At 45.2% G+C, this 23,073-nt stretch overlaps 1 protein-coding gene across 2 annotated transcripts in view; it reads right to left on the bottom strand.

Annotated features, from left to right (window-relative positions):
• Window positions 1-23,073, bottom strand: part of TDRD3 (tudor domain containing 3) — a 308,084-nt gene that overhangs the window by 225,490 nt on the left and 59,521 nt on the right. The window contains exon 3 of one of the 2 annotated variants that reach the window (XM_033948249.1): window positions 9,288-9,353. In XM_033948249.1, the coding sequence (XP_033804140.1) occupies window positions 9,288-9,353 (66 nt within the window). The remainder of the gene's footprint in view (window positions 1-9,287; window positions 9,354-23,073) is intronic. The other variant, XM_033948250.1, reaches the window with a different exon arrangement.

The following is a 23,073-nucleotide window of genomic DNA, read 5'->3' as shown; positions in this document are numbered from 1 at the left end:
TAAAATGACCCAAACACACCAAAGAAATCCCAAAATCTGACAATTGTTCCTTGTTAGACATTAAGAATCCCCTTTGGTTTTAGAGCAGAGATTCTCAAACCCAGTCCGCAGGACTCATGCACAGCTGCGGCTCATAACAAGTCTAACATTCCAAGAGACAGGATGTCAAGAGAGTCCTCGTACAAGTAAGAAACTGCGAGATTTGGAGCACCAGCTATTCTCAACAGAATGGACAAACAAAAAACTACACTTACTTGAATTTGGCCAAAAGACTGGGTAGAGTGCCTAATTTAGATAATTATTTGCAAGTCACGTCGTACACAAAATATACAGGTTGAGCATTATTACAGAACGAAGCCAAAATTCCAACTGGCACAGCTGTCATAGGGCCTCTTTTATCAAACCAAATAGCATGGGTCAACATGGTAAATGCACCAAAGGCCAAAGGGCAGTGGTCTTTGCTAATTTTTAAGTGAGGGACATTTTGGGTCCAAATGGACTGAAGGAGAGCCAACAAATATCTTCCTACTTGGGGCCATGATGCCAATAGCAATTCTCAACATTCATTCTTACCAGAACACCTGGCCTTGGTAACACAATGAACCCTATGCAAATACAGGACCACAAACTAAAAAGTCCTAATATACACAACTGAAACCCATGATACCAGACTCTGCATGCAGTACACCATCAGAGAAAATGCATTTCTTCCTGAACAGTACAAAACAGACAGCTGATGTAAATTATCAAAACTCACATATTTTAAACACTGAATCATTTTTCCTACCTTTCTTGTATTGCGATTTTATTTTTCTAATCATCTTTTCCCAGGCTCTAGCTGTACTTCTTTCTGTTTGTGCTCTTAACTGTTTCCAGAACCTTCTTATCCGTTTGCTGTTTTTCTCTCCTTCAATTACTGCCCCACATCCATCTTTGGCATTCAACTTTCTTCCATTTTTCTGCTTCCTTCTCAATCTGTCTACTTTTCCATGTCTTCCCCCCTCTCCATCCACGTGCACCATCTACTCTCTCTCTTTGCCCTTCCCCTCCTCTCTATCCATGTGTGCTATCCCTCCCTCTCTTTGCCCTTCCATTCCTCTCCATCCACGTGCACCCTCCTCTCTCACTTTGCCCTTCCCCTCCTCTCCATCCATGTGTGCCATGCCCCTTCCTCTCTCTGCCCTTCCCTTCATCCATGTGTGCCATCTCCTCCCTCTCTGTTCTTTCCATCCTCGCCATCCATGTGCACATTTCCTCCCTCTCTCTGCCCTTCCTCTCTTCTCCATCCATGGTCACCAACTCCTCCCTCTCTCTGCCCTTCCTCTCCTTCCCATGCATGTGCGCCATCTCCTCCCTCTGTTCTTTCCCTCCTTTCCCCTTCTCCCCTTCCCATCCTCTCCATCCATATGCAGTGTTCTCCCCAGCGCTTTTCAGCCGAGCGCTGCGCCCAGCAAATTTAGATGCCCGCCCAGCTGAATCCTGCTGCCACCACTGCATAACGCGCAGCCTGAAGAGCCGCCAAAAGACTCCTGCCAGATTTTAAACAAAACCCAGCAAGCAACTCGAACCCGGCTTCCCTCCGAAACCGGAAGTTATGTCGGGGCACGGACCATTAGAGCCCCGAAGCATGCGGGAGATAGGCCAGCCACGGAGGAAAGCTTACTTGCTTCTTGCTTACTTCAGGCCTTTCTCGCTGCCGGGTCCTGCCTACTTTCTGTTTCCGCGAAGGCAGGACCCGGCAACGAGAAAGGCCCGAAGTAAGCAAGAGCTGCAAGTTGTAAGCTTCCCTCTGTCGCTGACCTTTGGGAGATAGGTCAGCGACGAAGGGAAACTTGCAACTTGCCTTTGTAGCGAATCTGCCGGGTGTATGAGACGGGGGGGGGGGGGGTGAATGGGAGGAGAAATGCTGCTGTACCCAATTAGAGGGGGAGGGAGAAGAGAAATGCTAGTGCTTCTGCTGTACCCAATTGGGGGGGAGTTAAAAGAAATGCTGATGATGATGCTGTACCCAATAGGGTGAGGGGGAAGAGAAATGCTGCTTCCGCTGTACCCAATTGGGGGGGGGAAGAGAAATGCTGATGATACTGCTGTACCCAATGGGGGGAGGGGGAAGAGAAATGCTGCTGCACCCAATTGGGGAGAGAAAGGGAAGGAGGGAGAAGGAAGATCAGGAAAAGGAGGAAAGAGATGCAAAGAACATGGGAGGGAGGGAAAGGAGATACCATACCATGGAGTGGAAGAGAGAGATGTCAGGGCATATGGGGGGGGGAAGCAGGGCCGGATTAAAGGATAGGCCCAGTAGGCACAGGCCTAGGACCCGAAATGGTCAGGGGGGCCCGCCAGTGCTGTGCTTTGGGGCCTCACCCTTGCTGGATTCGCTGGCAGCAGCAGCAGCCTCATCATCATCCCGGGCGCCCCCCCCCACCCCCAACCCTCCTATCTCTGTCTCCTTCCCTCATCAGTGACGTGCCAGAGGGAATCACGGTAGGAGAAAGCCCTGAAGCAGCCTGCTTAGAGTAGAGCAGTGCTGTTCAGAGTCTCGTGATGGGAAGGAGGGAGAGATAGGAGGGTCGGGAGGGAGAGTAGCAGTCTGCCCCGGGTGCTCGGCCTGGCGTCATGAACTTCTTCGGCTAGCAACAGCATTTACAATTCACTGCTGTTGCCAGCTTCAGGCCTTCCTCTCTGCCGGGTCCTGCCTACTTCTGTTTCCATGAAAGCAGGACCCGACAGAGAAGAAGGCCCGAAGCTGGCAACAGCAGCGAATTGTGAATGCTGCTTCCTGAAGAAGTTCATGACGCCAGACCTTGGGTGACAGAAGGAGGAAAGGGAGCAGAGGGGGAGAGACTTGCTACACCCAACCGGAGGGAGAAAGAAGATGAGGGAGGGAATGAAACGAGATGCCAGGGATTGGAGGGAAGGAGGATAGTATGCCAGACCAAGGGAAAAGGAAGGGAGAGAGAGGAGAAGTCAGAGCATGGAGGGGGAGGGAGAGATGGAAGAAAAGGAAAGGAGTGAGATACCAGAGAATCAGGGAAGGGAAGATACCAGACTGTGGGGTGCGAAGGAAACAAAGGAGAAGCGAGAGATGCCAGAGCATAGGGGATGGGGTGGTGACAGAGAGAGAAAAATGGAGAGGTGGCAGAGCTGAAATCAATCATGTACAAAAGAGAAGAGAAGGGGCACAGGATAGACAGTTTATTGAAGGAGCATAAAAAGAGGGAAGATGCCATATGGAACGGGGAGAGGGCGGACAGTGGATGGAAGGTGCTGATGCTGCATGGAAGAAAGCGGACAGATACTGGTTAGAAAGAAGAGTGAAGACAAGATGATTAAAGCAGAAACGACAAAAGGTAGAAAAAATTTTTTTGTTGCTTTACGTAGAATCAAGTAGTATTGTATCTATTGATTAAAGTTTATAAATAAGAAATGGAAATAAGGCAGTTTTTTGGGAACTAAACCCCTTTCCTCAGGTCAGGACAGGATACCATAACAGCAGGGGTGCCCAAATGGTCGAGCGCGATCGACCAGTAGATCGCAAAGGCAATGTGAGTCAATCGCGTTGCCTTGGCAATCTTTTTCTTCCTGCCTCCCTGAGCTAGGCCAGGCGTGTAGAAGCGCCGGACGCACAAGACTTCACTTCCGACGTCAATTCTGACATCAGAGAGGAAGTTCTGGGCCAGCCAATCGCTGCCTGGCTGGCCTGGAACTTCCTCTCTGTCGTTAGAATTGACATCAGAGGTGAAGTCTTGTGAGTCCGTCGCTTGTACATTCCTGGCCTGGCTCGTGGAAGCAGGGAGAAATCGGCATGGTGGCTTAGGGGGGTAGGGAAAGAATCGGGGAAGTGGAGAAATTGGCACGATGGCTTGGGGGGGCAGGGGGAGAGAGAAAGAAAGAGAGACAGAAAGAAAAGGGGAGGGGCAGAAAGAAAAAATATTGGATTTATAGTCAGAAGAAGGAAGTGCAGAGACTCATGAAATCACAAGACAAAAAGGTAGGAAAAATGATTTTATTTTCAGTTTAGTGATCAAAATGTGTCTGTTTTGAGAATTTATATCTGCTGTCTATATTTTGCACTATGGCCCCTTTTACTAAACTGTAATAGCGGTTTTTAGCGCAGGGAGCCTATGAGCATCGAGAGCAGCGCAGGGCATTCAATGCATCTCCCTGCTCAAAAAACGCTATTGCGATTTAGTAAAAAGGGAGGGGGTATATTTGTCTATTTTTGTATAGTTGTTCCTGAGGTGACATTGCATAGAATCGTCTGCCTTGATCTCTTTGAAAACCCGAGGAATATAAATGATAATTAACATTTTCTCTGTGTACAGTGTGCTTTGTGTTTTTAAAAATTTTTTATTGTTGGTAGATCATTTTGACTTGGTCATTTTAAAAGTAGCTCGCAAGCCCAAAAAGTGATGGCACCCCTGCTGTAGAGCCATTTCTTGTATGACTGGATGAGCTATATTTATCTTTTTTTTCAGTTGTTTAAATTCATGCAGAAATAAATGGCTAGATTAAATCTAATGACTTCATTAACGCCTTTCCCTTTTTTTAACCTCTATACCATTTGAAAGAGGGCAAATACTTCTTAAATTTAGTAAAAATATTCTGGCATAAGTGTCAAACCTTAAAAAAGGAAGTCATATTGAACATTGGAAAATAATAATAATAATACACATTTAGGGCTCCTTTTACTCCTTTTTATAGTGGTTTTAGCGTGCGCTTAGTGCGCGGAGGAATTGCAACGCGTGCTAGATGCTAACGCAAGCATTGAGCCGGCGTTAGTTTTCCCATGCAGCGCAGGGGTTTGCGCGCGCTAAAAATGCTAGTAAAAGAGGGGGTTAATTTTTCCCCACCACCAAATTTCCCTATCCCGCCCCACCCGGCTACTTTTTCATACTACCCGGCTGGAAAAAATTTCTGGGGAGAACACTGCATATGTGCCATCCACTCACTCTCTCTGCTCTTCCTTTCCTGTCCATCTATTTACACCATCTCCTCCCCTTTTCTGCTCATCCCCTTTCCTCTCCATCTTTCTTCCCAGAGATCTGGCATCTTCTTCCCCTTTCCCTCCCTCCAAGATCTGGCAGCTTCTGCTTCCAGTGCTGTAGTCCTGCACTCTTCGGGCCACGAGCATCATATGCATGAAATAAACATGCTGCATTTGGCAGCCCCAGAAGCTTTCCCTGCTACAGCTTCCTGTTCCCGCGGTAGGAAGCTGTAGCAAAGGGAAAGTTTCCAGGGCTGATGAAGGCAACATATTTACTTCATTCATGCTGCCCGTGGCCCGAAGAGTGCAGGAACGCAGCGCTGGAAACAAAATGTGTCAGATCCTGATTGGGGGGGGGAGTATGATATTTTGCACAGACTCAATGGGTGCCATAGAAGTCTCGGAGAGTTGCCATTGGTTTGTGGGATTTGCAATGAAGACCACTGTACTACAGCCTTCACAGCCTATGCACTCTGTTACAAAATTACCCTCCAAGTAGCCCAATATAAGCTGAATTCTGGAAGCAGCTGCAGTCTGTATCCCTAGACAAGATTGACAAAAGCTGTTGAGAGGGGGATTTCCAAGATGACGTCGGTTGTGTGATACCGTTCCCAACTGACAACGGAGAGAGTTGCAAACAGTTTTACCTTTCGAACTAAAATGCCTCATACAAAGCATAAAGGAAATGTCCAAGCTGAATCCTCTGAGGCAAGGACTTCTTCCGCAATGCAACGCTCCATTCAGGAGTATACTATCGCCTCTTGGTCCCATGATGTTGCCGGAGTGCTATCTGATGTTTCTTCGGCAGGAGGAGAAGCCGAGGACTTGGACCTAGAGACATCTCTTTCGCCTCCGCTTGCTGTACCACTGCCGTGTCTTGCTCCTTTTGCAGCAGAGCCGGTGGATCCCTTGTGGAACTACTCTCATGGGAGAACCCCCGTTTCGAGGGGCAGATACCGCAGAAACTTCAAAGAAGCAGAGAGAGCTGGGAGTCGCTGTTGAAGCTACTCCACAGCGGCTGAAAACACAGGCAAGTTCTCCAGACACTAAACAGAATAGTCAGCAAGTTTTAAACAACATTTCAAGACTTGTAATTACTGTTGATACTCTCAGAAAAAAAAAATAGATGCTATGCAAGATGATTTTTCTTCTGAAATGAAACAAGTAAAAGCTAATGTGGAACAGCTTCAAAACCTGACTACTGGGATTGTGAAGGATAAAAATGCACTGAGTAGAAAAATAGAACAGCTTGAAAATTATAATCGCAGATTAAATATGAACTTATTGAATTTTCCTAAATCTTTGCTTATGACCCCTCTAGATCTATAAAAAAAAATACCTAATTGACGTTTGAAGTTTTCTCCAGAAAATTTACCGTCAGTTAATAAAATCTAATATTTACCATGAAGAAGGAAATAGGTCCAAATTTAGAGGTGGAAGCAATGAATTTAGAAGCAAGAGAAAACCTCAGTGTATCTGACCTTCTTGAAACCAGTTTGTCAGAATCAGCAGAAAGAGCCACATTATTGGTATCACTAGTATTTGAGCATGACATCAATGCCATATTTAGAACTTATTTCCATCAATCTCAAGTATTGCTTTATGGGAAAAGGATTTGAATGTATCCTGATGTCACTTGACAGACGCAGGATCGAAGAAAATTATTCCTTGAAATGAGATCTGAAACTTTGGCATTACGTGCTATATTCTTGTTGGCATATCCCTGCAAATGTTTGATTAAATATCTTGGTTTGAAATATACATTCTATCTACCAGAGCAATTAAGGGTTTTCTTACATTTGAAGAAATTGGTGAACAGAACTGTTTAGTTAAATCAGCAGTTAAGATATTGGGACCTTCCGATAAGCCAATACTGCTTTACTTAATACGTTATACAATTGAAGTACTCCTCCCTTTTTGGGGAAAATCTTGTCCAAGTTTGTGGTCTAAGAAGGGGAAAAGCAATATTCCTAATTTTGTAAATGTACTAATCTCTTTAATTTGTTTTTTCTTTCTGTATTTCTGGAATAAGAGTATTCTTGTGTATTTATATAAAAGCAATAAAATAAAAAAGGAAGCTGTTAAAGGAAATATAAAGGAAAAATCTTGGACATCTGTGAATTAACGTCCATAGATCAAGACAAACCATTCTGAGCGAGCTGTAAGTCCAAAGAAGCAGAAGCAAATTAGTAAAGCCAAAAACAGACTAAAGAAAAGGAAGGAATATAACATAAATCTAAAGAAACTGTACTAAATGAGCAATGGATCTTCCAGCAAAATACAAACTCATTGTGATAGCAAGTATGTTTAAGTGACAATATTACAACCAAGAAGCCTACAATAGCAGTGTAAATATTAAGTAGTTAAATACTGCTATTTTAAACCTTAACAGAGCTAACTAGGATGCATGTAAATACAGTTACTTAGTTGAAATGGTTAACCTATTTAGGACGATGTAAATATAGTATACTGTTAGAATGGTTAATAGTAATCTTGACCAGCTTACATTATTTGCTAGAATTATTTAAGATGTGTGTAAACATGGTATTCATATACAATAGTATAACAATGCAAATGCATAAGGTAGTGTGTAAATATTGTATAGACAGTCAAAAAGACTAAATGTAAAAGATGTCTAAATGCATCACACCAAAACCAAAAGTGAGTGCAGTATTGACAACCATCACAGAAACACTCTGGGCTAGATGCACTAAAGTTTCTGATTGTCTATCTTTGCTAAACCAGTTTAACTGGTTTAGCAATCGATTGTATTTGGCAACCTAATGCACAAATCGGCTCACCTCATAGTTTCCATATGGTCGCTCTTTCTCCAATTCTGACATGCAAATGAGGGCATTAATATTTAAACCAGCCATCCAACTGATGCCCTAACTTTGCATCTGCCACTGGATGCCCCCTGCCCCCCACCTCCCGAGCCTCCCCTGTATCTTGAAATTAGTTGACAGCATAGTCCCTCCTATTCCTCAGGCCCGTCACTGCAAAATGGCAGGCCTTTGCCTTCCCATGATGCACAGGGAGGGTTGGCTCAGGAAACAGAGTGAGGAGCCTAAGGCTCCACTCCATGGCACCAGGAAAGCTCACCATTTTGCAATGGCGGGCATGAGAAGCAGGAGGAACTGCGCATTTCTCCTGCTGTCAACTAATTTCAAGGTACCGGGGGGGGGGGGGAGGTCAAGAGGGGCAGGGTGCATCCAGTAGCAGGGGGAAATGGGCATCCCTCCTGCCAACTTTTTTTTTTTTTTTTATGAAGGGGAGCAGGGAGGGGAAGGGTAGGTGGGTGGGGAGAAGTTCGCCATGGCAGAAGGAGTGGGCATCCCTCTTAATACTGGGGTCAGAGGGGAGGTTGTCGGGCAGATATTGTGCATGTGTAACACATGAACAACATCTGTGCCATTAAAAAAAAAAAGAAAGAAAGAAAAAAATCCCAACAGTTCAGTGACAAGAGGCTGCTTTGGGGCTTACCCTGCCATTTATCTGTTCAGGCTTCCCCAAACCAGCTCTGCGCATGTATCAAAGGTGCATGTGTCAAAGTCGCTCTTGACGAACCGCCGTGCAAATCAATTTGCATGGAAACTTGTTGGAACATCGATCACTGTTTCACAATCAGCCAAAAAATTGGCTAGCATGATCTTAGCGACTGTGTTTAGTGCATCTAGCCCTCTAACTCTGTATTGTAGCACCTTTGCAAAAGCTCAAGTATTTTAACACCTTACAGCAGCTCATGTAAACCACTTTGAATTGACCCACCCAGTCATTAGTAGCGATATAAAAATGTATTCAAAGTAATACATATTTCCTTTTCATCTGTTTCTGCTCCAATTGTGCTTTTCTTTGATTAAAACCACTTCCAAATGTGTCACAATTTCACTTGGACAATATAGTACTAGATGATGAATAAATCAGAACAGCTGGTTGCCCTCGCCACGCACACACACTGAAACCTTCCTCCCAACAAGTCTGCTCTGGTTTATGTAAGTAACTGAATTCTTTAAGCACCACAAATAAAAATGCTAGTGCACATCTCTCATCAGCCATATCAAAAGCCAGGATATTGAGAGGCAAATAATCAGATGAACTGGAAGCTCATAATGCCTGCAACAGGTCAAAATAAATCATGTGAGTAATTTACATGCAATAAAGAACTCTCCCAAAAATTATACTTATTTTTTTATGAATTCTAGATACTACAGAAAAACGTCAAGCATATGTCTATAACACTAGTTCTAGGTATTCTAAAAAACACAAAAGCATAAATTTACATTTCATTGTTTTCTATTACCTTTTCCACTTTTCCACCATTGATGTCATTTGGGAGGAACCTCTTGCCAATGGTTCTTATATCTGTCTGAAATTAAAATAAATTAGAAAACAACATTTTTCAATGATTTAAAATTAATGTTATTTTCCATATAGCTCTAGGAGAAGAGAAGCAAATGAAATCAGCTAGCAAATTACATTCTAACAGATAAACAGAGTAGACAAGAACTGTGATTTATCAAGCAGACATGGTTGTAATACAAATCTCACTACAGTCAAACATTTACAGGATAATTTCTCAGCACTGTATAATTGATGCAATTTGCCATAGCTCAGTACCAGAAATGTGCAAAAAAGAACCAATTTATGAAAAAGAAGAGGTTGTGCTGGAGGGGGGCAAAAAAATGCACCTCGCTAACACAATAAAAGCTATTATACCTGTTTCACTAAAGTGTAGTAATCAGTTACCATGTGCATTAGTATGCAGTATCTGTGAGCATCTGGTCATGACACTAACCATGTATTAATTCATGGGGTGCATATACAAACAAAAATTGTGAGGAGTGAAGTTCAAACAATATCCTTATTCACTTTACTAAAAACATGGCATGAAGTATTCAAATGTGCATACAGTAGAATCCCAGTTAACTGATACTCGGTTAACCGGCACTCTCACCCAACCAGCAAAAAAATAAAATCACCGGGGGAAAAAAAACATCACACAAAGCACCAGCGGCAGCAATCCTGAGCCGTTAACACCCCTCCCTCCACCAAGCCCTGAAACAGTAGAAACAGCGGCAGTCCTGAGCTATGATCTCCAGCTCTCTCTTGATCCGAAGCACCAGCACAGTAGCAGTCCTGAGCCACAAATCCCCATGTTAGCGGAAAAGCCTTGCCAAGGCTGGCCGCAAGTAGCCTGTTTTGACCACTGCCTTCTGCAGACCGGCTACCACTTTCGGTGAGGAAGGGAGAGAGAGGGTTTGTGGCTCAGGACCGCCGCCTGCTTCTGCTGCTTCAAGGTCTGAGGGAGGTCTATAGCTCAGGATCTAAGCCAAGCTGGTGCTGCAGGGCAGGAGGGAGGGAATTGAGTTCTGGCAGACACTCCTTGTTGAGTACTAAATTACATAGTAAATCTCAGGGAACCAGAAAGCACAGTTGCTTACCGTAACAGTGTTATCCAGGGTCAGCAGGCAGATATTCTCACATATGGGTGACGTCATCCACGGAGCCACGATGCGGACAGCCTCGCAAACAGACTTGCTTGAAGAACTTTAGAAAGTTTGCGACTGCCACACCACGCAAGAGCGAGTGCCTTCCCGCCCAACGTAGGGCGCGCATCTCCTCAGCGTCTCCTCAGTTCAGATAGCTAGCTAAGAAGCCAACCAGGGAAGTTGGGTGGGTTGTGAGAATATCTGCCTGCTGTCCTTGGATAACACCTGTTTATCCCAGGACAAGCAGGCAGCATATTCTCAACATATGGGTGACCTCCAAGCTAATCAGAATGGGATGGTGGGAGTGTTGGCAATTTAGGAGAATAAATTTTGTAAAGTGGCCATCTCGACTGGAGTGTCCATTCGTGAGGCTGTAGAAGACAACTCAATTTGTCCGCTAAAAAGCTTTTCTCTCTTTGAATGTAGATGGCTTTCAGAAAGATGTTGTGAGGAATTGCCCAATTCCAAACATTCTGAACCTCCTGGCAAAAGGGAAGAGATCATGTTCTTCCCTACTTGTTGACATAGTACATGGCAACTTTATTGTCTCTACAAATGAGGACTACTTGATAGTGAAGAAGATGCTGAAAAGCTTTGAGAGCATTGAAAATCGCTCTGAGTTCCAACAGATATATGTGACACCAACAATTTGTGCTGGACCAATGCCCTTGAGTACGGAGACCATTGAGATGAGTCCACCAAGCGTAGGTCGAGGAATCTGTCATGAGGACCTTCTGATGAAGGGGCATTTGAAACAGCAAACCTCTGGAGAGATTGGAAGAAAGCATCCACCAGTGAAGAGACTGTCTCAACGAAGGAGTCACTGTAATGTGCTGAAAGAGTGGATTGCAAGCCTTCGCCCACTGAGATGCCAGGGTCCACTGAGGAATTCTGAGGTGAAGTCTAGCAAAAGGAGTCACATGAACTTTAGAGGCCATGTGACCTAGCAGAATCATCATGTATCTCGCTGAGAGTGAAGTGAGGGATGACAATTGTTGACAAAGCTGAATGAGAGCATCCTGACATTGTATAGGAAGGAATGCTCTGAGTTGCACAGTGTCCAGTACAGCTCCAATGAACTGTAGAGTCTGAGAGGGCTGTAGCTGGGATTTTGGAAAGTTTATTTCGAACCCCAAACTCTGGAGGAACCAAATAGTCCATTGGGTCGCTACAATAACCCCCTGAGATGTTGCATCTTTGATGAGCCAGTCGTCAAGGCACGGGAAAACCTGAAGACCATAGCTGCGCAGAGGCACTTGGTGAAAACTCTGGGAGATGATGCCAGGCCGAAAGGTAGCACTCTGTATTGAAAATGATGAGTTCAAACCTGAAATCTGAGAAATTTGCGAGAGGCTGGATGAATGTGAGTGTAAGCCTCTTTGAGATCCAGAGAGCATAAACAATTGTTGTGATTTAGAAGGGGATACAAGGATGCTACAGACAGCACCCAAAATTTTTCTCTGACAAGAAATTTTTTGAGAGCTCTGAGATCCAAGATAGGTCGGAGATCCCCCATCTTCTTCAGGACAAGGAAGTAACAGGAGTAAAATCCCATGCTCTGCTGTTCCGGAGGAACTGTCTTAATGGCATAGAGACAAAGAAGAGCTTGAGCTTCCTGAAAAAGAAGGGCGGTCTGCGACGGATTGGAAGGATACTCTCTTGGTGGAAGATCTGGTGGAACCTGGATGAAGTGAAGAGACTAACCTTCCCTGATGATTGTGAGGACCCAGAGATCAGATGTAATTAGTTCCCATCGTTGATAAAAATTATGGAGACGACCCCCAATGGGGAGGGGAGAGTACAGAGGCAGAACGATTGAGGTTATGCTCTGAGTTAGATGGCCAAAAAGACTGAGAGGCCTTGGGTGCAGCAGGGGTCTGAGGTTTATTCTGCCACTGCTGTTGCTGTTTCTTAGGAGGCAGTCTTGAATAAGGTGCTGGCTTTTTGAGGAAAACGTCTCTGGTAAGATGGAGGAGGCCTATAACCCTTAGCAGTGGAAGGCTTTGGCTTGATTATGGAAGCAAACAACTTCTCATACTCAGATAAGCGCTTTGCAGCTGCCTCAATAGAGTCATCAAACAACTCATTGCCCTGGCATGAGATGTTGGCCAGTCGATCTTGTAAATTCGGGTCCATATCTACGATGCGGAGCCAGGCCAGATGGCGCATCGCCACCAAGAACACAGTGATTCTAGAGGACATTTCAAATGCATCATATGCAGCTTGAACCATATGCATGCGAAGTTGACCCAGAGTGTGATGCATGTGTTGAAACTATGGAAGTCGATGTTGAGGAAGATACTTGAAAAAAATCAGGCATGGCATTGATCAAATGCTTCAGATAAGAAGTAAAAACAAAGTTATAGTTCAAAATTCGGTTTGTCATCATCGAATTTTGAAACAGCTGACGACCAAACTTGTCCATGGTCCTGCCCTCTCGGCCAGGAGGGACGGTGGCATAAACTTTGGCGGGATTGGTTCTTTTTAAAGAAGACTCCACGAGAAGAGATTGATGGGATAATTGAGACTTCTCAAATCCCTTATAATGGACAATCTTATATTGAGATTCCATCTTTGCTGGCACAGCGTGAACGGAATATGGTGTATCAAGATTTCTTTTGAAAGTTTGAGAAAGAATGCCATTCAAATTTGAGAGAATCCCTAGGAGGATGAGACATACCCAGTTAGAGTATTTTGAGTCAGATTCCAAAGTGATGTTAAGATCCTTACTCATTTGGCATAGAAATTTGATAAAGGACACCGGATCTGAAGAGGTATGACCTTGTTGAGGAGAAGGTGAATGAGAGCCCCTTGAGGTACCTTTCACAGCAGAGAACGAAGGTGAAGCCTCTCTGGAGTATTGATACCTGAGATCTAAATCCATAGGCAAAGAAGAAGACGAACGCCCACTTCTGGAATGTGAAGAAAGCCTCGCAGGAGAAGAACTCGACTGACGAGAATGGTGAGGCTCTGCAACAGATCTCCTCAACAAAGGAGTTGATGGTCTCAAAGAGTCTCGATGCCTCGATAAACTACACCTGTCTCAAGAAGGCAGCCTGGGCCTCAATGAATGCCTCGACAAATGATATGGGCTCGAATCACGGTCCCGTGATTGAGTCGGATCCAGCCTCGAAGATGAATGTCGAGGAGTCCTCATCTTGTCCCTTGAAAAGGGCAATGCCTTATGTGAAGAGGTAGGACTGAAAGTCCGAGAACGACATCGAGACCCTGAAAAGAACTGAGCTCCTTGTGTAGAGGTATCTCGAGGCACTCTTAAGGACTCAATTCCTTGTTTAGAGTGTGTAGAATTATCTCGAGGCACTCTCAAGGACTCAACTCCTTGAATAGAGTGTGTACAATTATCTCGAGGCACTCTCAAGATCTCGACTCCTTATATTACTGCTGAGTGCTCAGGCTGGACTGCAGGAAGCAGTCGAAGCAGGAGTCAATTTGGCAAGCATGTTACCAAACTCCTGATGCAGAATAGTTTCCAACATATTCTGCAAAGCCGGCACCGAGACCACTGGATCTGGTACAATTGGTGTGGCTATGGACTCCGAAGAAGACGACTTCCAGGAAGAGTGTTGCCTCGATTTTGAGACACATTTCCTGCGTAGCCAGAGGGGTTGGCTTAGCTATCTTACCTGACGGAGACACTGAGGATAACGGTGTCTCAGGAGAAGATTTAGCTGGTTTCCCCGAAGACGAAGACTTCCCCATCGAGGAAGGTTTGAGCAAGGTCGAGGTTGAAGGTTTAGGCCCCGTAGAAGACTTTGAGTAGAGGTCGGGGCTGGAATCGGGGTCAAGGCCTTAGGTAAAGGCAGTTCCATTTCCCCGAATATTTTTTCAATCTGAACTCAATGACGTTTAAGGGCTCGATTTTGAAGCGTTGCACAGCGGGTACATGACTCCGGACGATGGTCAGATCCTAAACACTGTACACACCATTTATGTGGGTCAGTGATGGAGAGCGCTACACTTCTTGAACCCTGTGACTGACCAGGACATGGAATGAAACACGGTCGCGGCAAAATTGAAGCCCGCCGGCTGAGGCCATGGAGTAGGCCCGCCATGATACGATCAAAAAAACAAACAAAACTTAAAAAAAAATTTAAAAAAATCAAACGTGCAAATAACACAGCGACCCTGTAAAGAAAATACATGAGCCGCAGTGAGAGGAGGCACAAGTTTAGAACTAACTCTCACGCAGAGCCTTGAAACGAGGGCTTCTCTGCTCTGCAAAAAACTTAGAACTGAGGAGATGCGCGCCCTACGTTGGGCGAGAAAGCACTCGCACATGTACGGTGCAGCAGTCATGAACTTTCTAAAGTTCTTCAAGCAAGTCTGCTTGCAAGGCTATCTGTATCGGGGCTCCGTGGATGATGTCACCCATATGTTGAGAATATGCTGCCAGCTTGTCCAGGGATAAAAACAGTTATCCGGCATCCACCAAACCCATGGGTCCCGAATAACTGAGATTCTACTGTAAATGGACTAGAGAAGGAAAGCTTTATCTGTAATATGAAACAGTGTTCATGCTCCTATGAATCTTTGGCATAAAAACCTTCTGTCCAAATTTAATTCAGTCCTAATTAATATTCAATTTAATAAGGGAAGATTAGGTACTTGATGATAATCTTTCTAGTAAATAGGAACATCATTCTTGAACCTGAGGGTTGTGTACCTCTGATTGCGAGATCTAGTGTAGAGAGCTTCATTTACTTTTTTCTGCTCTGCCTCCCCTCACTCTGGGCTGTCCTATAATTCCACAGATGGTATCAAAGCAGATGGTCAGCCCTAGACAAGAACTATAAGAGAGATGGTTATGGGGACTCCCCCTGAGGAACAAGTTTGTTCTGCTCATGTCATAACATTTATTTATTTAAAAAATTTATATTCTGCATATCCTGCAATTCTATGTCCACAACCCTCTGAGTGAAGAAGAACCTCCTGGTATTGGTTCTAAACCTGTCCCCTTCCAGTTTCTCCGAGTGCCCTCTTGTACTTGTGGTTCCCCGTAGTCTAAAGAATCTATCCTTTTCTACCTTCTCTATGCCTTTCATGATCTTGAAAGTTTCTATCATGTCTCCTCTAAGTCTCTGCTTCTCCAGGGAAAAGAGCCCCAGCTTGTCCAGCCTGTCAGCGTATGAGCAGTCTTCCATGCCCTTTATCATCTTCGTCACTCTTCTCTGGACCCTCTCAAGTATCGCCACGTCCTTCTTGAAATGCGGCGACCAATACTGGACACAGTACTCCAGTTGCGGGCGCACCATCGCACGATACAGCGGCATGATGACTTCTTTCGATCTGGTTGTGATAACCTTCTTAATGATGCCCAGCATTCTGTTTGCTTTCTTTGAAGCCACTGCACATTGTGCCGATGATTTCATTGTTGTATCCACCAGCACACCCAAGTCTTTTTCAAGATTACTTTCCCCTAGCAACACTCCCCCCATTTTGTTGCTGAACATTGGGTTCCTATTCCCTATATGCATGACCTTGCATTTCTCTATGTTAAAGCGCATTTGCCATTTATTTGCCCACTCTTCCAGTTTATTTAGGTCCCTTTGCAGGTCTTTGCATTCCTATGTGGTTCCAACCCTGCTGCAGAGTTTGGTGTCATCCGCAAATTTTATAACTTCGTCCCCGTTTCCAGGTCGTTTATGAATATATTGAACAGCAGCGGTCCCAGCACCAACCTCTGCGGAACACCGCTCGTGACCCTCTGCCAGTCTGAGTAATGGCCCTTTACTCCAACCCTTTGCCTTCTGTCTGCCAGCCAGTGTCTGATCCATCTGTGTATATCCCCTCCCACCCCGTGGTTCTGCAGCTTCCTAAGTAGCCGCTCGTGGGGTACCTTGTCAAAGGCTTTTTGGAAGTCGAGGTAAATGATGTCTATGGGTTCCCCTTTATCCATCCGGCTGTTTATCCCTTCAAAGAAGTGCAGTAAGTTTGTTTGGCACAATCTTTCCTTATAAAAGCCATGTTGGCTCGATTTCAGTTGTCCATTTCTTTCTATGTGTTCACAGATGCTGTCCTTTATCAGTGCTTCCATCATCTTACCCAGAACCGAAGTCAAGCTCACCGGCCTGTAGTTCCCCGGGTCACCCCTCAATCCCTTTTTAAAGGTAGGTGTGACATTCGCCAGTTTCCAGTCCTCCGGTGTCTCCCCAGTTTTCAAAGATAGGTTACAAATTTGTTGGAGTGTTTCCGCTATTTCGTTCTCAGTTCTTTTAGTACCCTTGGGTGGATTCTGTCCGGGCCAGGTGATTTGTCGCTTTTCAATCTATCTATCTGTTGGAGGACATCCTCACTGCTTACCTCTCTGTGCTCCAGCTTTTCATCTTGATCCCCACTTATGATCTCCTCGGGTTCTGGTACATTGGATGTGTCTTCACTCGTGAAGACTGACGAGAAGAACCTGTTTAACTTATCAGCTACCTCTTTTTCCTCCTTTACCACTCCCTTTCTGTCCCCATCATCCAACAGTCCCACCTCCTCCCTTGCTGGTTGCTTCCCTTTCATGTATCTGAAGAACGCTTTAAAGTTTCTTGCTTCCCCAGCCAGCCTCTCTTCGTATTCTCGTTTTGCTTTTCTAACCACCCGGTGACATTCCTTTTGGTGTTCCTTGTGTTCCATCCGGTTTTCCTCAGTTTGGTTCTTTTTCCATTTTCGGAACGACATTTTCTTGTCACCTATCGCCTTCTTCACTTCATTTGTTATCCACACTGGGTCCTTTGTTCGATTTTTTTTGCACCCCTTCCTAAACCTGGGAATGTTCATGTTTCTTTATACAAAACTCAAATACAACCCCACATAGAACAAACAAACATGCTCAGCAACGCTACAAGGCTTAAACACACACTCATACAGCCAACCACAGCAGAAGAATAACAAAACAAACCAAAAATAACAAAAGAAGTGGAGAAAAAAGCCTCAGTTCTGCTTCATTTGGCAAAAAAAACTCCACTTCACAAACACTCCCATACAGACTTGTAGAGTGAAAAAAGCACTATAGTAGCTTGCAAAGTCAATGTTCAAAAGCACCCGGGGTATAAAACCCCACACGTGAAAAAATGTGGAGAAAGGGCCCAAAGGCAAAGTGATCCGGAATCATAGCATTAGGCCAAAGAAAAAACACTTAGCTGCTCTCGTTCTTCGGATATATCTCAATCCAATCTCAGTAACACAGCAGCTCGTGAACCCGGCTTCATCTGTCTATGCACGGATCCGTCGGTGCTCCTCTAGTATGCCCACCACTTTATCAATCACAAATGGCGCGATCACAAATGTTCATGTTTCCCAGGTTTAGGAAGGAGTGCAAAAAATGTTTCGTATAAATTTTCAAAAATTTTCTATCTTCCTCAATAGAACTAATTTGTCCTGAACAACAGTTCTACAAGTTGTACTAATGTCTCTAAACCGCTAAATTTCTCCCCTTCGGTCTTCAATTCCTCTTCACATTTTTTTTACCTTTAAAGTTTGTTCTTGAAGAAGAGGAAAGGTTCCCAGGCATACCTGACACAGGGAGTCTAATGCAGTCCAAATCGAATCAAGAGTAATCTCGGCGGGTCTAACGAGGGGCTGAATAGGTGACATTTCCACGGGGCGAGAAGGAGAGGAAGCCCGTGAGAACTACTTGCCGCATTAGGACAGGTTCTGGTTGTCGGGCTGAGACCACCACCCTGCCCCTTCTCTTTGGCATAGCCAAAATGCTTCCAATCACAAAAACAGAGGTAAACTTTCCCCAACATGCAGGAGCTCTACTGCGGATGCATGTCCACTATGGCGCCATCTTGTACCCGTTTTAAAGAGATGGTCCGACATTTAAAGAACCTCATAAGAACATAACAACCTCATAAGAACATAACAATAGTCTTATTGGGTAAGACCAATGGTCCATCTAACCCAGTATCCCGTCTTCACGGAGGCCAATCCAAGTCACAAGTACCTGAGAAATAGTAGTAGCAAATAGTAGTAGCATTTTCCTCCAGGAACTTGTCCAAACCTTTTTTTAAACTCATTCATAACTTCCAGATAATGAAGCAATACTCTGTGAACATCCAACTGAGAGAGGACCATACCAAGAGGTGAATAATCAAAGGACAAGGCATAAAATAAAAACAGGTCAAGCATAAAAAAGGATTCTACAACAGACTTCATCTCTGACCCAGATACTGACAGCCATCTACTGGGGAAATTTCCATGGAGAAATATTGGCCACAAGATAAGTTAGCAGGTCAACATGACATGCCCTGAAAAGAGAGTTATTGGGCGGTGGCTAAAAAAAACTGATATGTACAACAAACTGTAAGAACTGATAACTACAATATCCAAGAAGCAGAAGAAGGAGAAGTCACTGGAAAGGGAATGGTCCATGTCCATAGGGTCTGAGAGTTAGCACCAAGGACACCCTGTCATGGGAGATAAGGAAGTTGTTTTTAACAACACCCAAGTCTTGAAATGACCCGAATTTACCTAAAAAGACAACCAATCAGTAAATTTAAAGTGTAACAACCAATCAAAATGACTATGTAACTTCCAATCAAAGTGTCTATGGCTAAGGGATAAAAGAGAACTAAGGCCAGAGTGGACTGGACCATTATCAGATTGCTAGCCTCTGACTGGGTTCCTCTACTCGGCACACTGATGTGTAACATTACATTAGTGATTTCTATTCCGCCATTCAAGGCGGATTACATAAGAATTGTCATGATATTACGAAATGCATAAGGTGTATTACATAAGGACTGTCATGATATTAGGAAAGACACGTAAGCTGACTATCGATTTATTACTTAATTAAAACATTTATTTGATACAGCACCTGTGCTTCTGTTGCATAGTCATTACCAAAGACAGTGGAAGTGAGCAGCCCACTTCCATTGGTGACCCCGCCGCTGAAGAGAGAAAATACCCCCTTCTGCACTTGTTACCACTAATCAAGCAATTCATATTTACAGAACTACTTGATGACCCTGCAAAGGAGTGCAGAAAATTTGGTAAGTAAAAGAACCGAGTAAGAAGAAACCTGCAGATGACATACGGGTACCATTATTAAGACCCTGCTGAAGGACTAGCAGATGACTATATGTTCCGAATTACAGTAAGTACTAATTTAATTTCTATCTTTTACCTAGTTAGTTTACCTTAGGGACACAGGATTAGGGAGGACTTTGTGACTTTCTTATTTTTAAGATTTTACTATTGTAGCCAAAGGAGTTTAGTTTTATAGTAGAAACATCTCTCTATAGCAGTGTTTTTCAACCTTTTTTGGGCAAAGGCACACTTGTTTCATGAAAAAAATCACGAGGCACACCACCATTAGAAAAAGTTAAAAAATTTAACTGTGCCTATATTGACTATATATAAATATATAGGAATCAAATAAACACAAAGAAAGTATTTTATAATGCTGCCACCGCCGCCATCGGGAACAGGCCGGCACCAAGTTCTCCCTGCTTCTCTTCCCCGCAGGGCCGACCAACTCTCGCCACCCGTCGTCAATTCTAACGTCGGAGAGGACGTGATTGGCTGGCCCAGAACGTCCTCTCCGACGTCAGAATTGACGCGAGTGGCGAGAGTTGGCCGGCCCCACAGGGAAAAGCAGGGAGAACTTGGCGCCGGCCTGTTCCCGATGGCGGCGGTGGCACTCAAGTGGCTAAAGAGCCGCAGTTTGCCGGCCTAGGGACAACACTGGAGGGTGGCCAGCTGTGCACCCCCTTGGGACGTAAACCCGGGGTGGGGAAGACCGCCCCCCCCACCCTGGTATGCCACTATCTGTACCTCACTCCCTCCCTATGACCAAAAATTCTCCTTTCTTCTATTCCCCGTGTACACAACCATCTCTTTCCCTCCCTTCCTCTCTCCAAAGTCCATGCCTTCTGTGTCCAAACACTCATTCCCTCCCCCACCTCAGCATCTCTTTCCCTCCCTTCCTCTCTCCCAAGTCCATTTCTTCTGTGTCCAAAAACGCATTCCCTCCCCCACCTCAGCATCTCTTTCCCTCCCTTCCTCTCTCCCAAGTCCATTTCTTCTGTGTCCAAAAACGCATTCCCTCCCCCACCTCAGCATCTCTTTCCCTCCCTTCCTCTCTCCCAAGTCCATTTCTTCTGTGTCCAAAAACGCATTCCCTCCCCCACCTCAGCATCTCTTTCCCTCCCTTCCTCTCTCCCAAGTCCATGCCGTCTGTGTCCAAAAACCCATTCCCTCCCCCACCTCAGCATCTCTTTCCCTCCCTTCCTCTCTCCCAAGTCCATGCCTTCTGTGTCCAAAAACGCATTCCCTCCCCCACCTCAGCATCTCTTTCCCTCCCTTCCTCTCTCCCAAGTCCATGCCGTCTGTGTCCAAAAACCCATTCCCTCCCCCACCTCAGCATCTCTTTCCCTCCCTTCCTCTCTCCCAAGTCCATGCCTTCTGTGTCCAAAAACGCATTCCCTCCCCCACCTCAGCATCTCTTTCCCTCCCTTCCTCTCTCCCAAGTCCATGCCGTCTGTGTCCAAAAACCCATTCCCTCCCCCACCTCAGCATCTCTTTCCCTCCCTTCCTCTCTCCCAAGTCCATTTCTTCTGTGTCCAAAAACACATTCCCTCCCCCACCTCAGCATCTCTTTCCCTCCCTTCCTCTCTCCCAAGTCCATTTCTTCTGTGTCCAAACACTCATTCCCTCCCCCACCTCAGCATCTCTTTCCCTCCCTTCCTCTCTCCCAAGTCCATTTCTTCTGTGTCCAAAAACGCATTCCCTCCCCCACCTCAGCATCTCTTTCCCTCCCTTCCTCTCTCCCAAGTCCATTTCTTCTGTGTCCAAAAACGCATTCCCTCCCCCACCTCAGCATCTCTTTCCCTCCCTTCCTCTCTCCCAAGTCCATGCCTTCTGTGTCCAAAAACCCATTCCCTCCCCCACCTCAGCATCTCTTTCCCTCCCTTCCTCTCTCCCAAGTTCATGCCTTGTGTCCAAAACGCACTCCCTCCCCCCTTTTGTGTTCCGTGTTTGCCTCCCAGCCCATCTTTGCAACTTTCTCAGCAAAACGAAGCTCAAGCCGCGAGGCTTGTCTTCTGCTTCCTGTCTGCCCTGCCGCACACAAATAGCCGAACGGAAGTATTCTCCGACGTCAGCGCTGACGTCGGAGGGCAGGCCTTGCTTAAGCCCTCCCTCCGACGTCAGCGCTGACATCGGGGAACGCTTGCGATCGGCTATATGTTAGCTGCAGGGCAGGCAGGAACAGAAGACGAGCCTCGCGGCTCGAGATGTGTTGAACTCCGCGGGTCCCCCGTCCAGCTCTCTCCTGTCCACGTGGGGCGGACCGCCCCTCTCCCTAGACTGGTGGTACTGCCCTGATGGCGGCCCTGACCGTACGGCACACCAGGCAACATCTCGCGGCACACTAGTGTGCCGCGGAACAGCGGTTGAAAAACACTGCTCTATAGTACGCTTATACACAACAAAATTACCTTTACCTGTTTCGTCTTTACAAATTATTAAACTTGCTTACCATCTTAGTTTGAAAAAAATTATCCAAAACTTCCACAAGTGGGTTAGGAATATCTTCAAAAACAATAAAATTAACTCCACCAATTGGGAATGGCCAGCAGGTGGTTCCCTATATTGGCAAAACCTCTTGTCCCTCCATATGACCATACTAAATGATAAAAAGGGCAAATCCCAAGAAGAACACTTAGGGATGTGGAAACTTTGGCGGGAATATTGCTACGATCCCCCCCCCCCAATTCCAACTCCGCTCAGAACACACATGAGACCATAGAATCCACACAGGTCCCAAACAAAGAAACAAGCGAGCCAGGAAACCCTGACGATATAGGACAGGTTATAAATTGCCCAGCCACAGAAAACCCCATAGATAAGGCATCTCATTTGAACCCACCCTCTTATTCTCATGTCTTTACTGAATATTCTACCGAATCTTCAGCCAAGAAGCCAGCAAGTCTATACACGTCACTACAGTCCCTAAGCTTCTCAACCCCCTAGTGCCAAACCAAAGTTTACCAGGTATGACCGAACAAAATATTTCAAACACTACAAAAACAAAATCATTCTTACCACTCCAAAGCCTACCACTTACCCGGATAGCTGCAATTGTCTAAACGAACACCCAAAACCAAGAACTCCTCTGTTTCTCCCTGAACCATCTGCTCCTCTACCCCCTCAGGTGCCAGATGGCCCATCTCAAGAAGGTGGCAGCTGCAGGAACAGCAGCGACAGGGAAAAAATGGAGCAGGATTGGATGGAACGACAGGGACAGGAAAGGGAGAAGTTAGAAAGGGAAAGCTTTATATAGGAAAGACTAGAACAAGAAATGCCTATGCTCCATTAGAGCAGTGTGATGCTGAGGAAAAAAGAACTGTGAAGGAATTAGAACCAGTGAAGATAACTTGTGAAGAAAAGCATCCCCAAAGCACATATAAAATAGCTCCAACCAGGCAAGTATTACTGCTAGGAAATTCAATCATCAGAGGGACTAGCCTTGGAACACAGGACAAGGAACTCAAAGAAGTGAAATGCCTTCCAGGATCCTCAGCTACCAGAAATGCCAGACAAATACTGACTGTAATTAGGGAAGAAGCAAAAATTTTGCACTCT

The sequence above is a fragment of the Geotrypetes seraphini genome, chromosome 6, assembly GCF_902459505.1.
Source record: "Geotrypetes seraphini chromosome 6, aGeoSer1.1, whole genome shotgun sequence".
Classification (NCBI taxonomy): Eukaryota; Metazoa; Chordata; class Amphibia; order Gymnophiona; family Dermophiidae; genus Geotrypetes; species Geotrypetes seraphini.
Note: the sequence above shows the minus strand (reverse complement) of the source record. Positions and strands in the feature narration are given on the sequence as shown.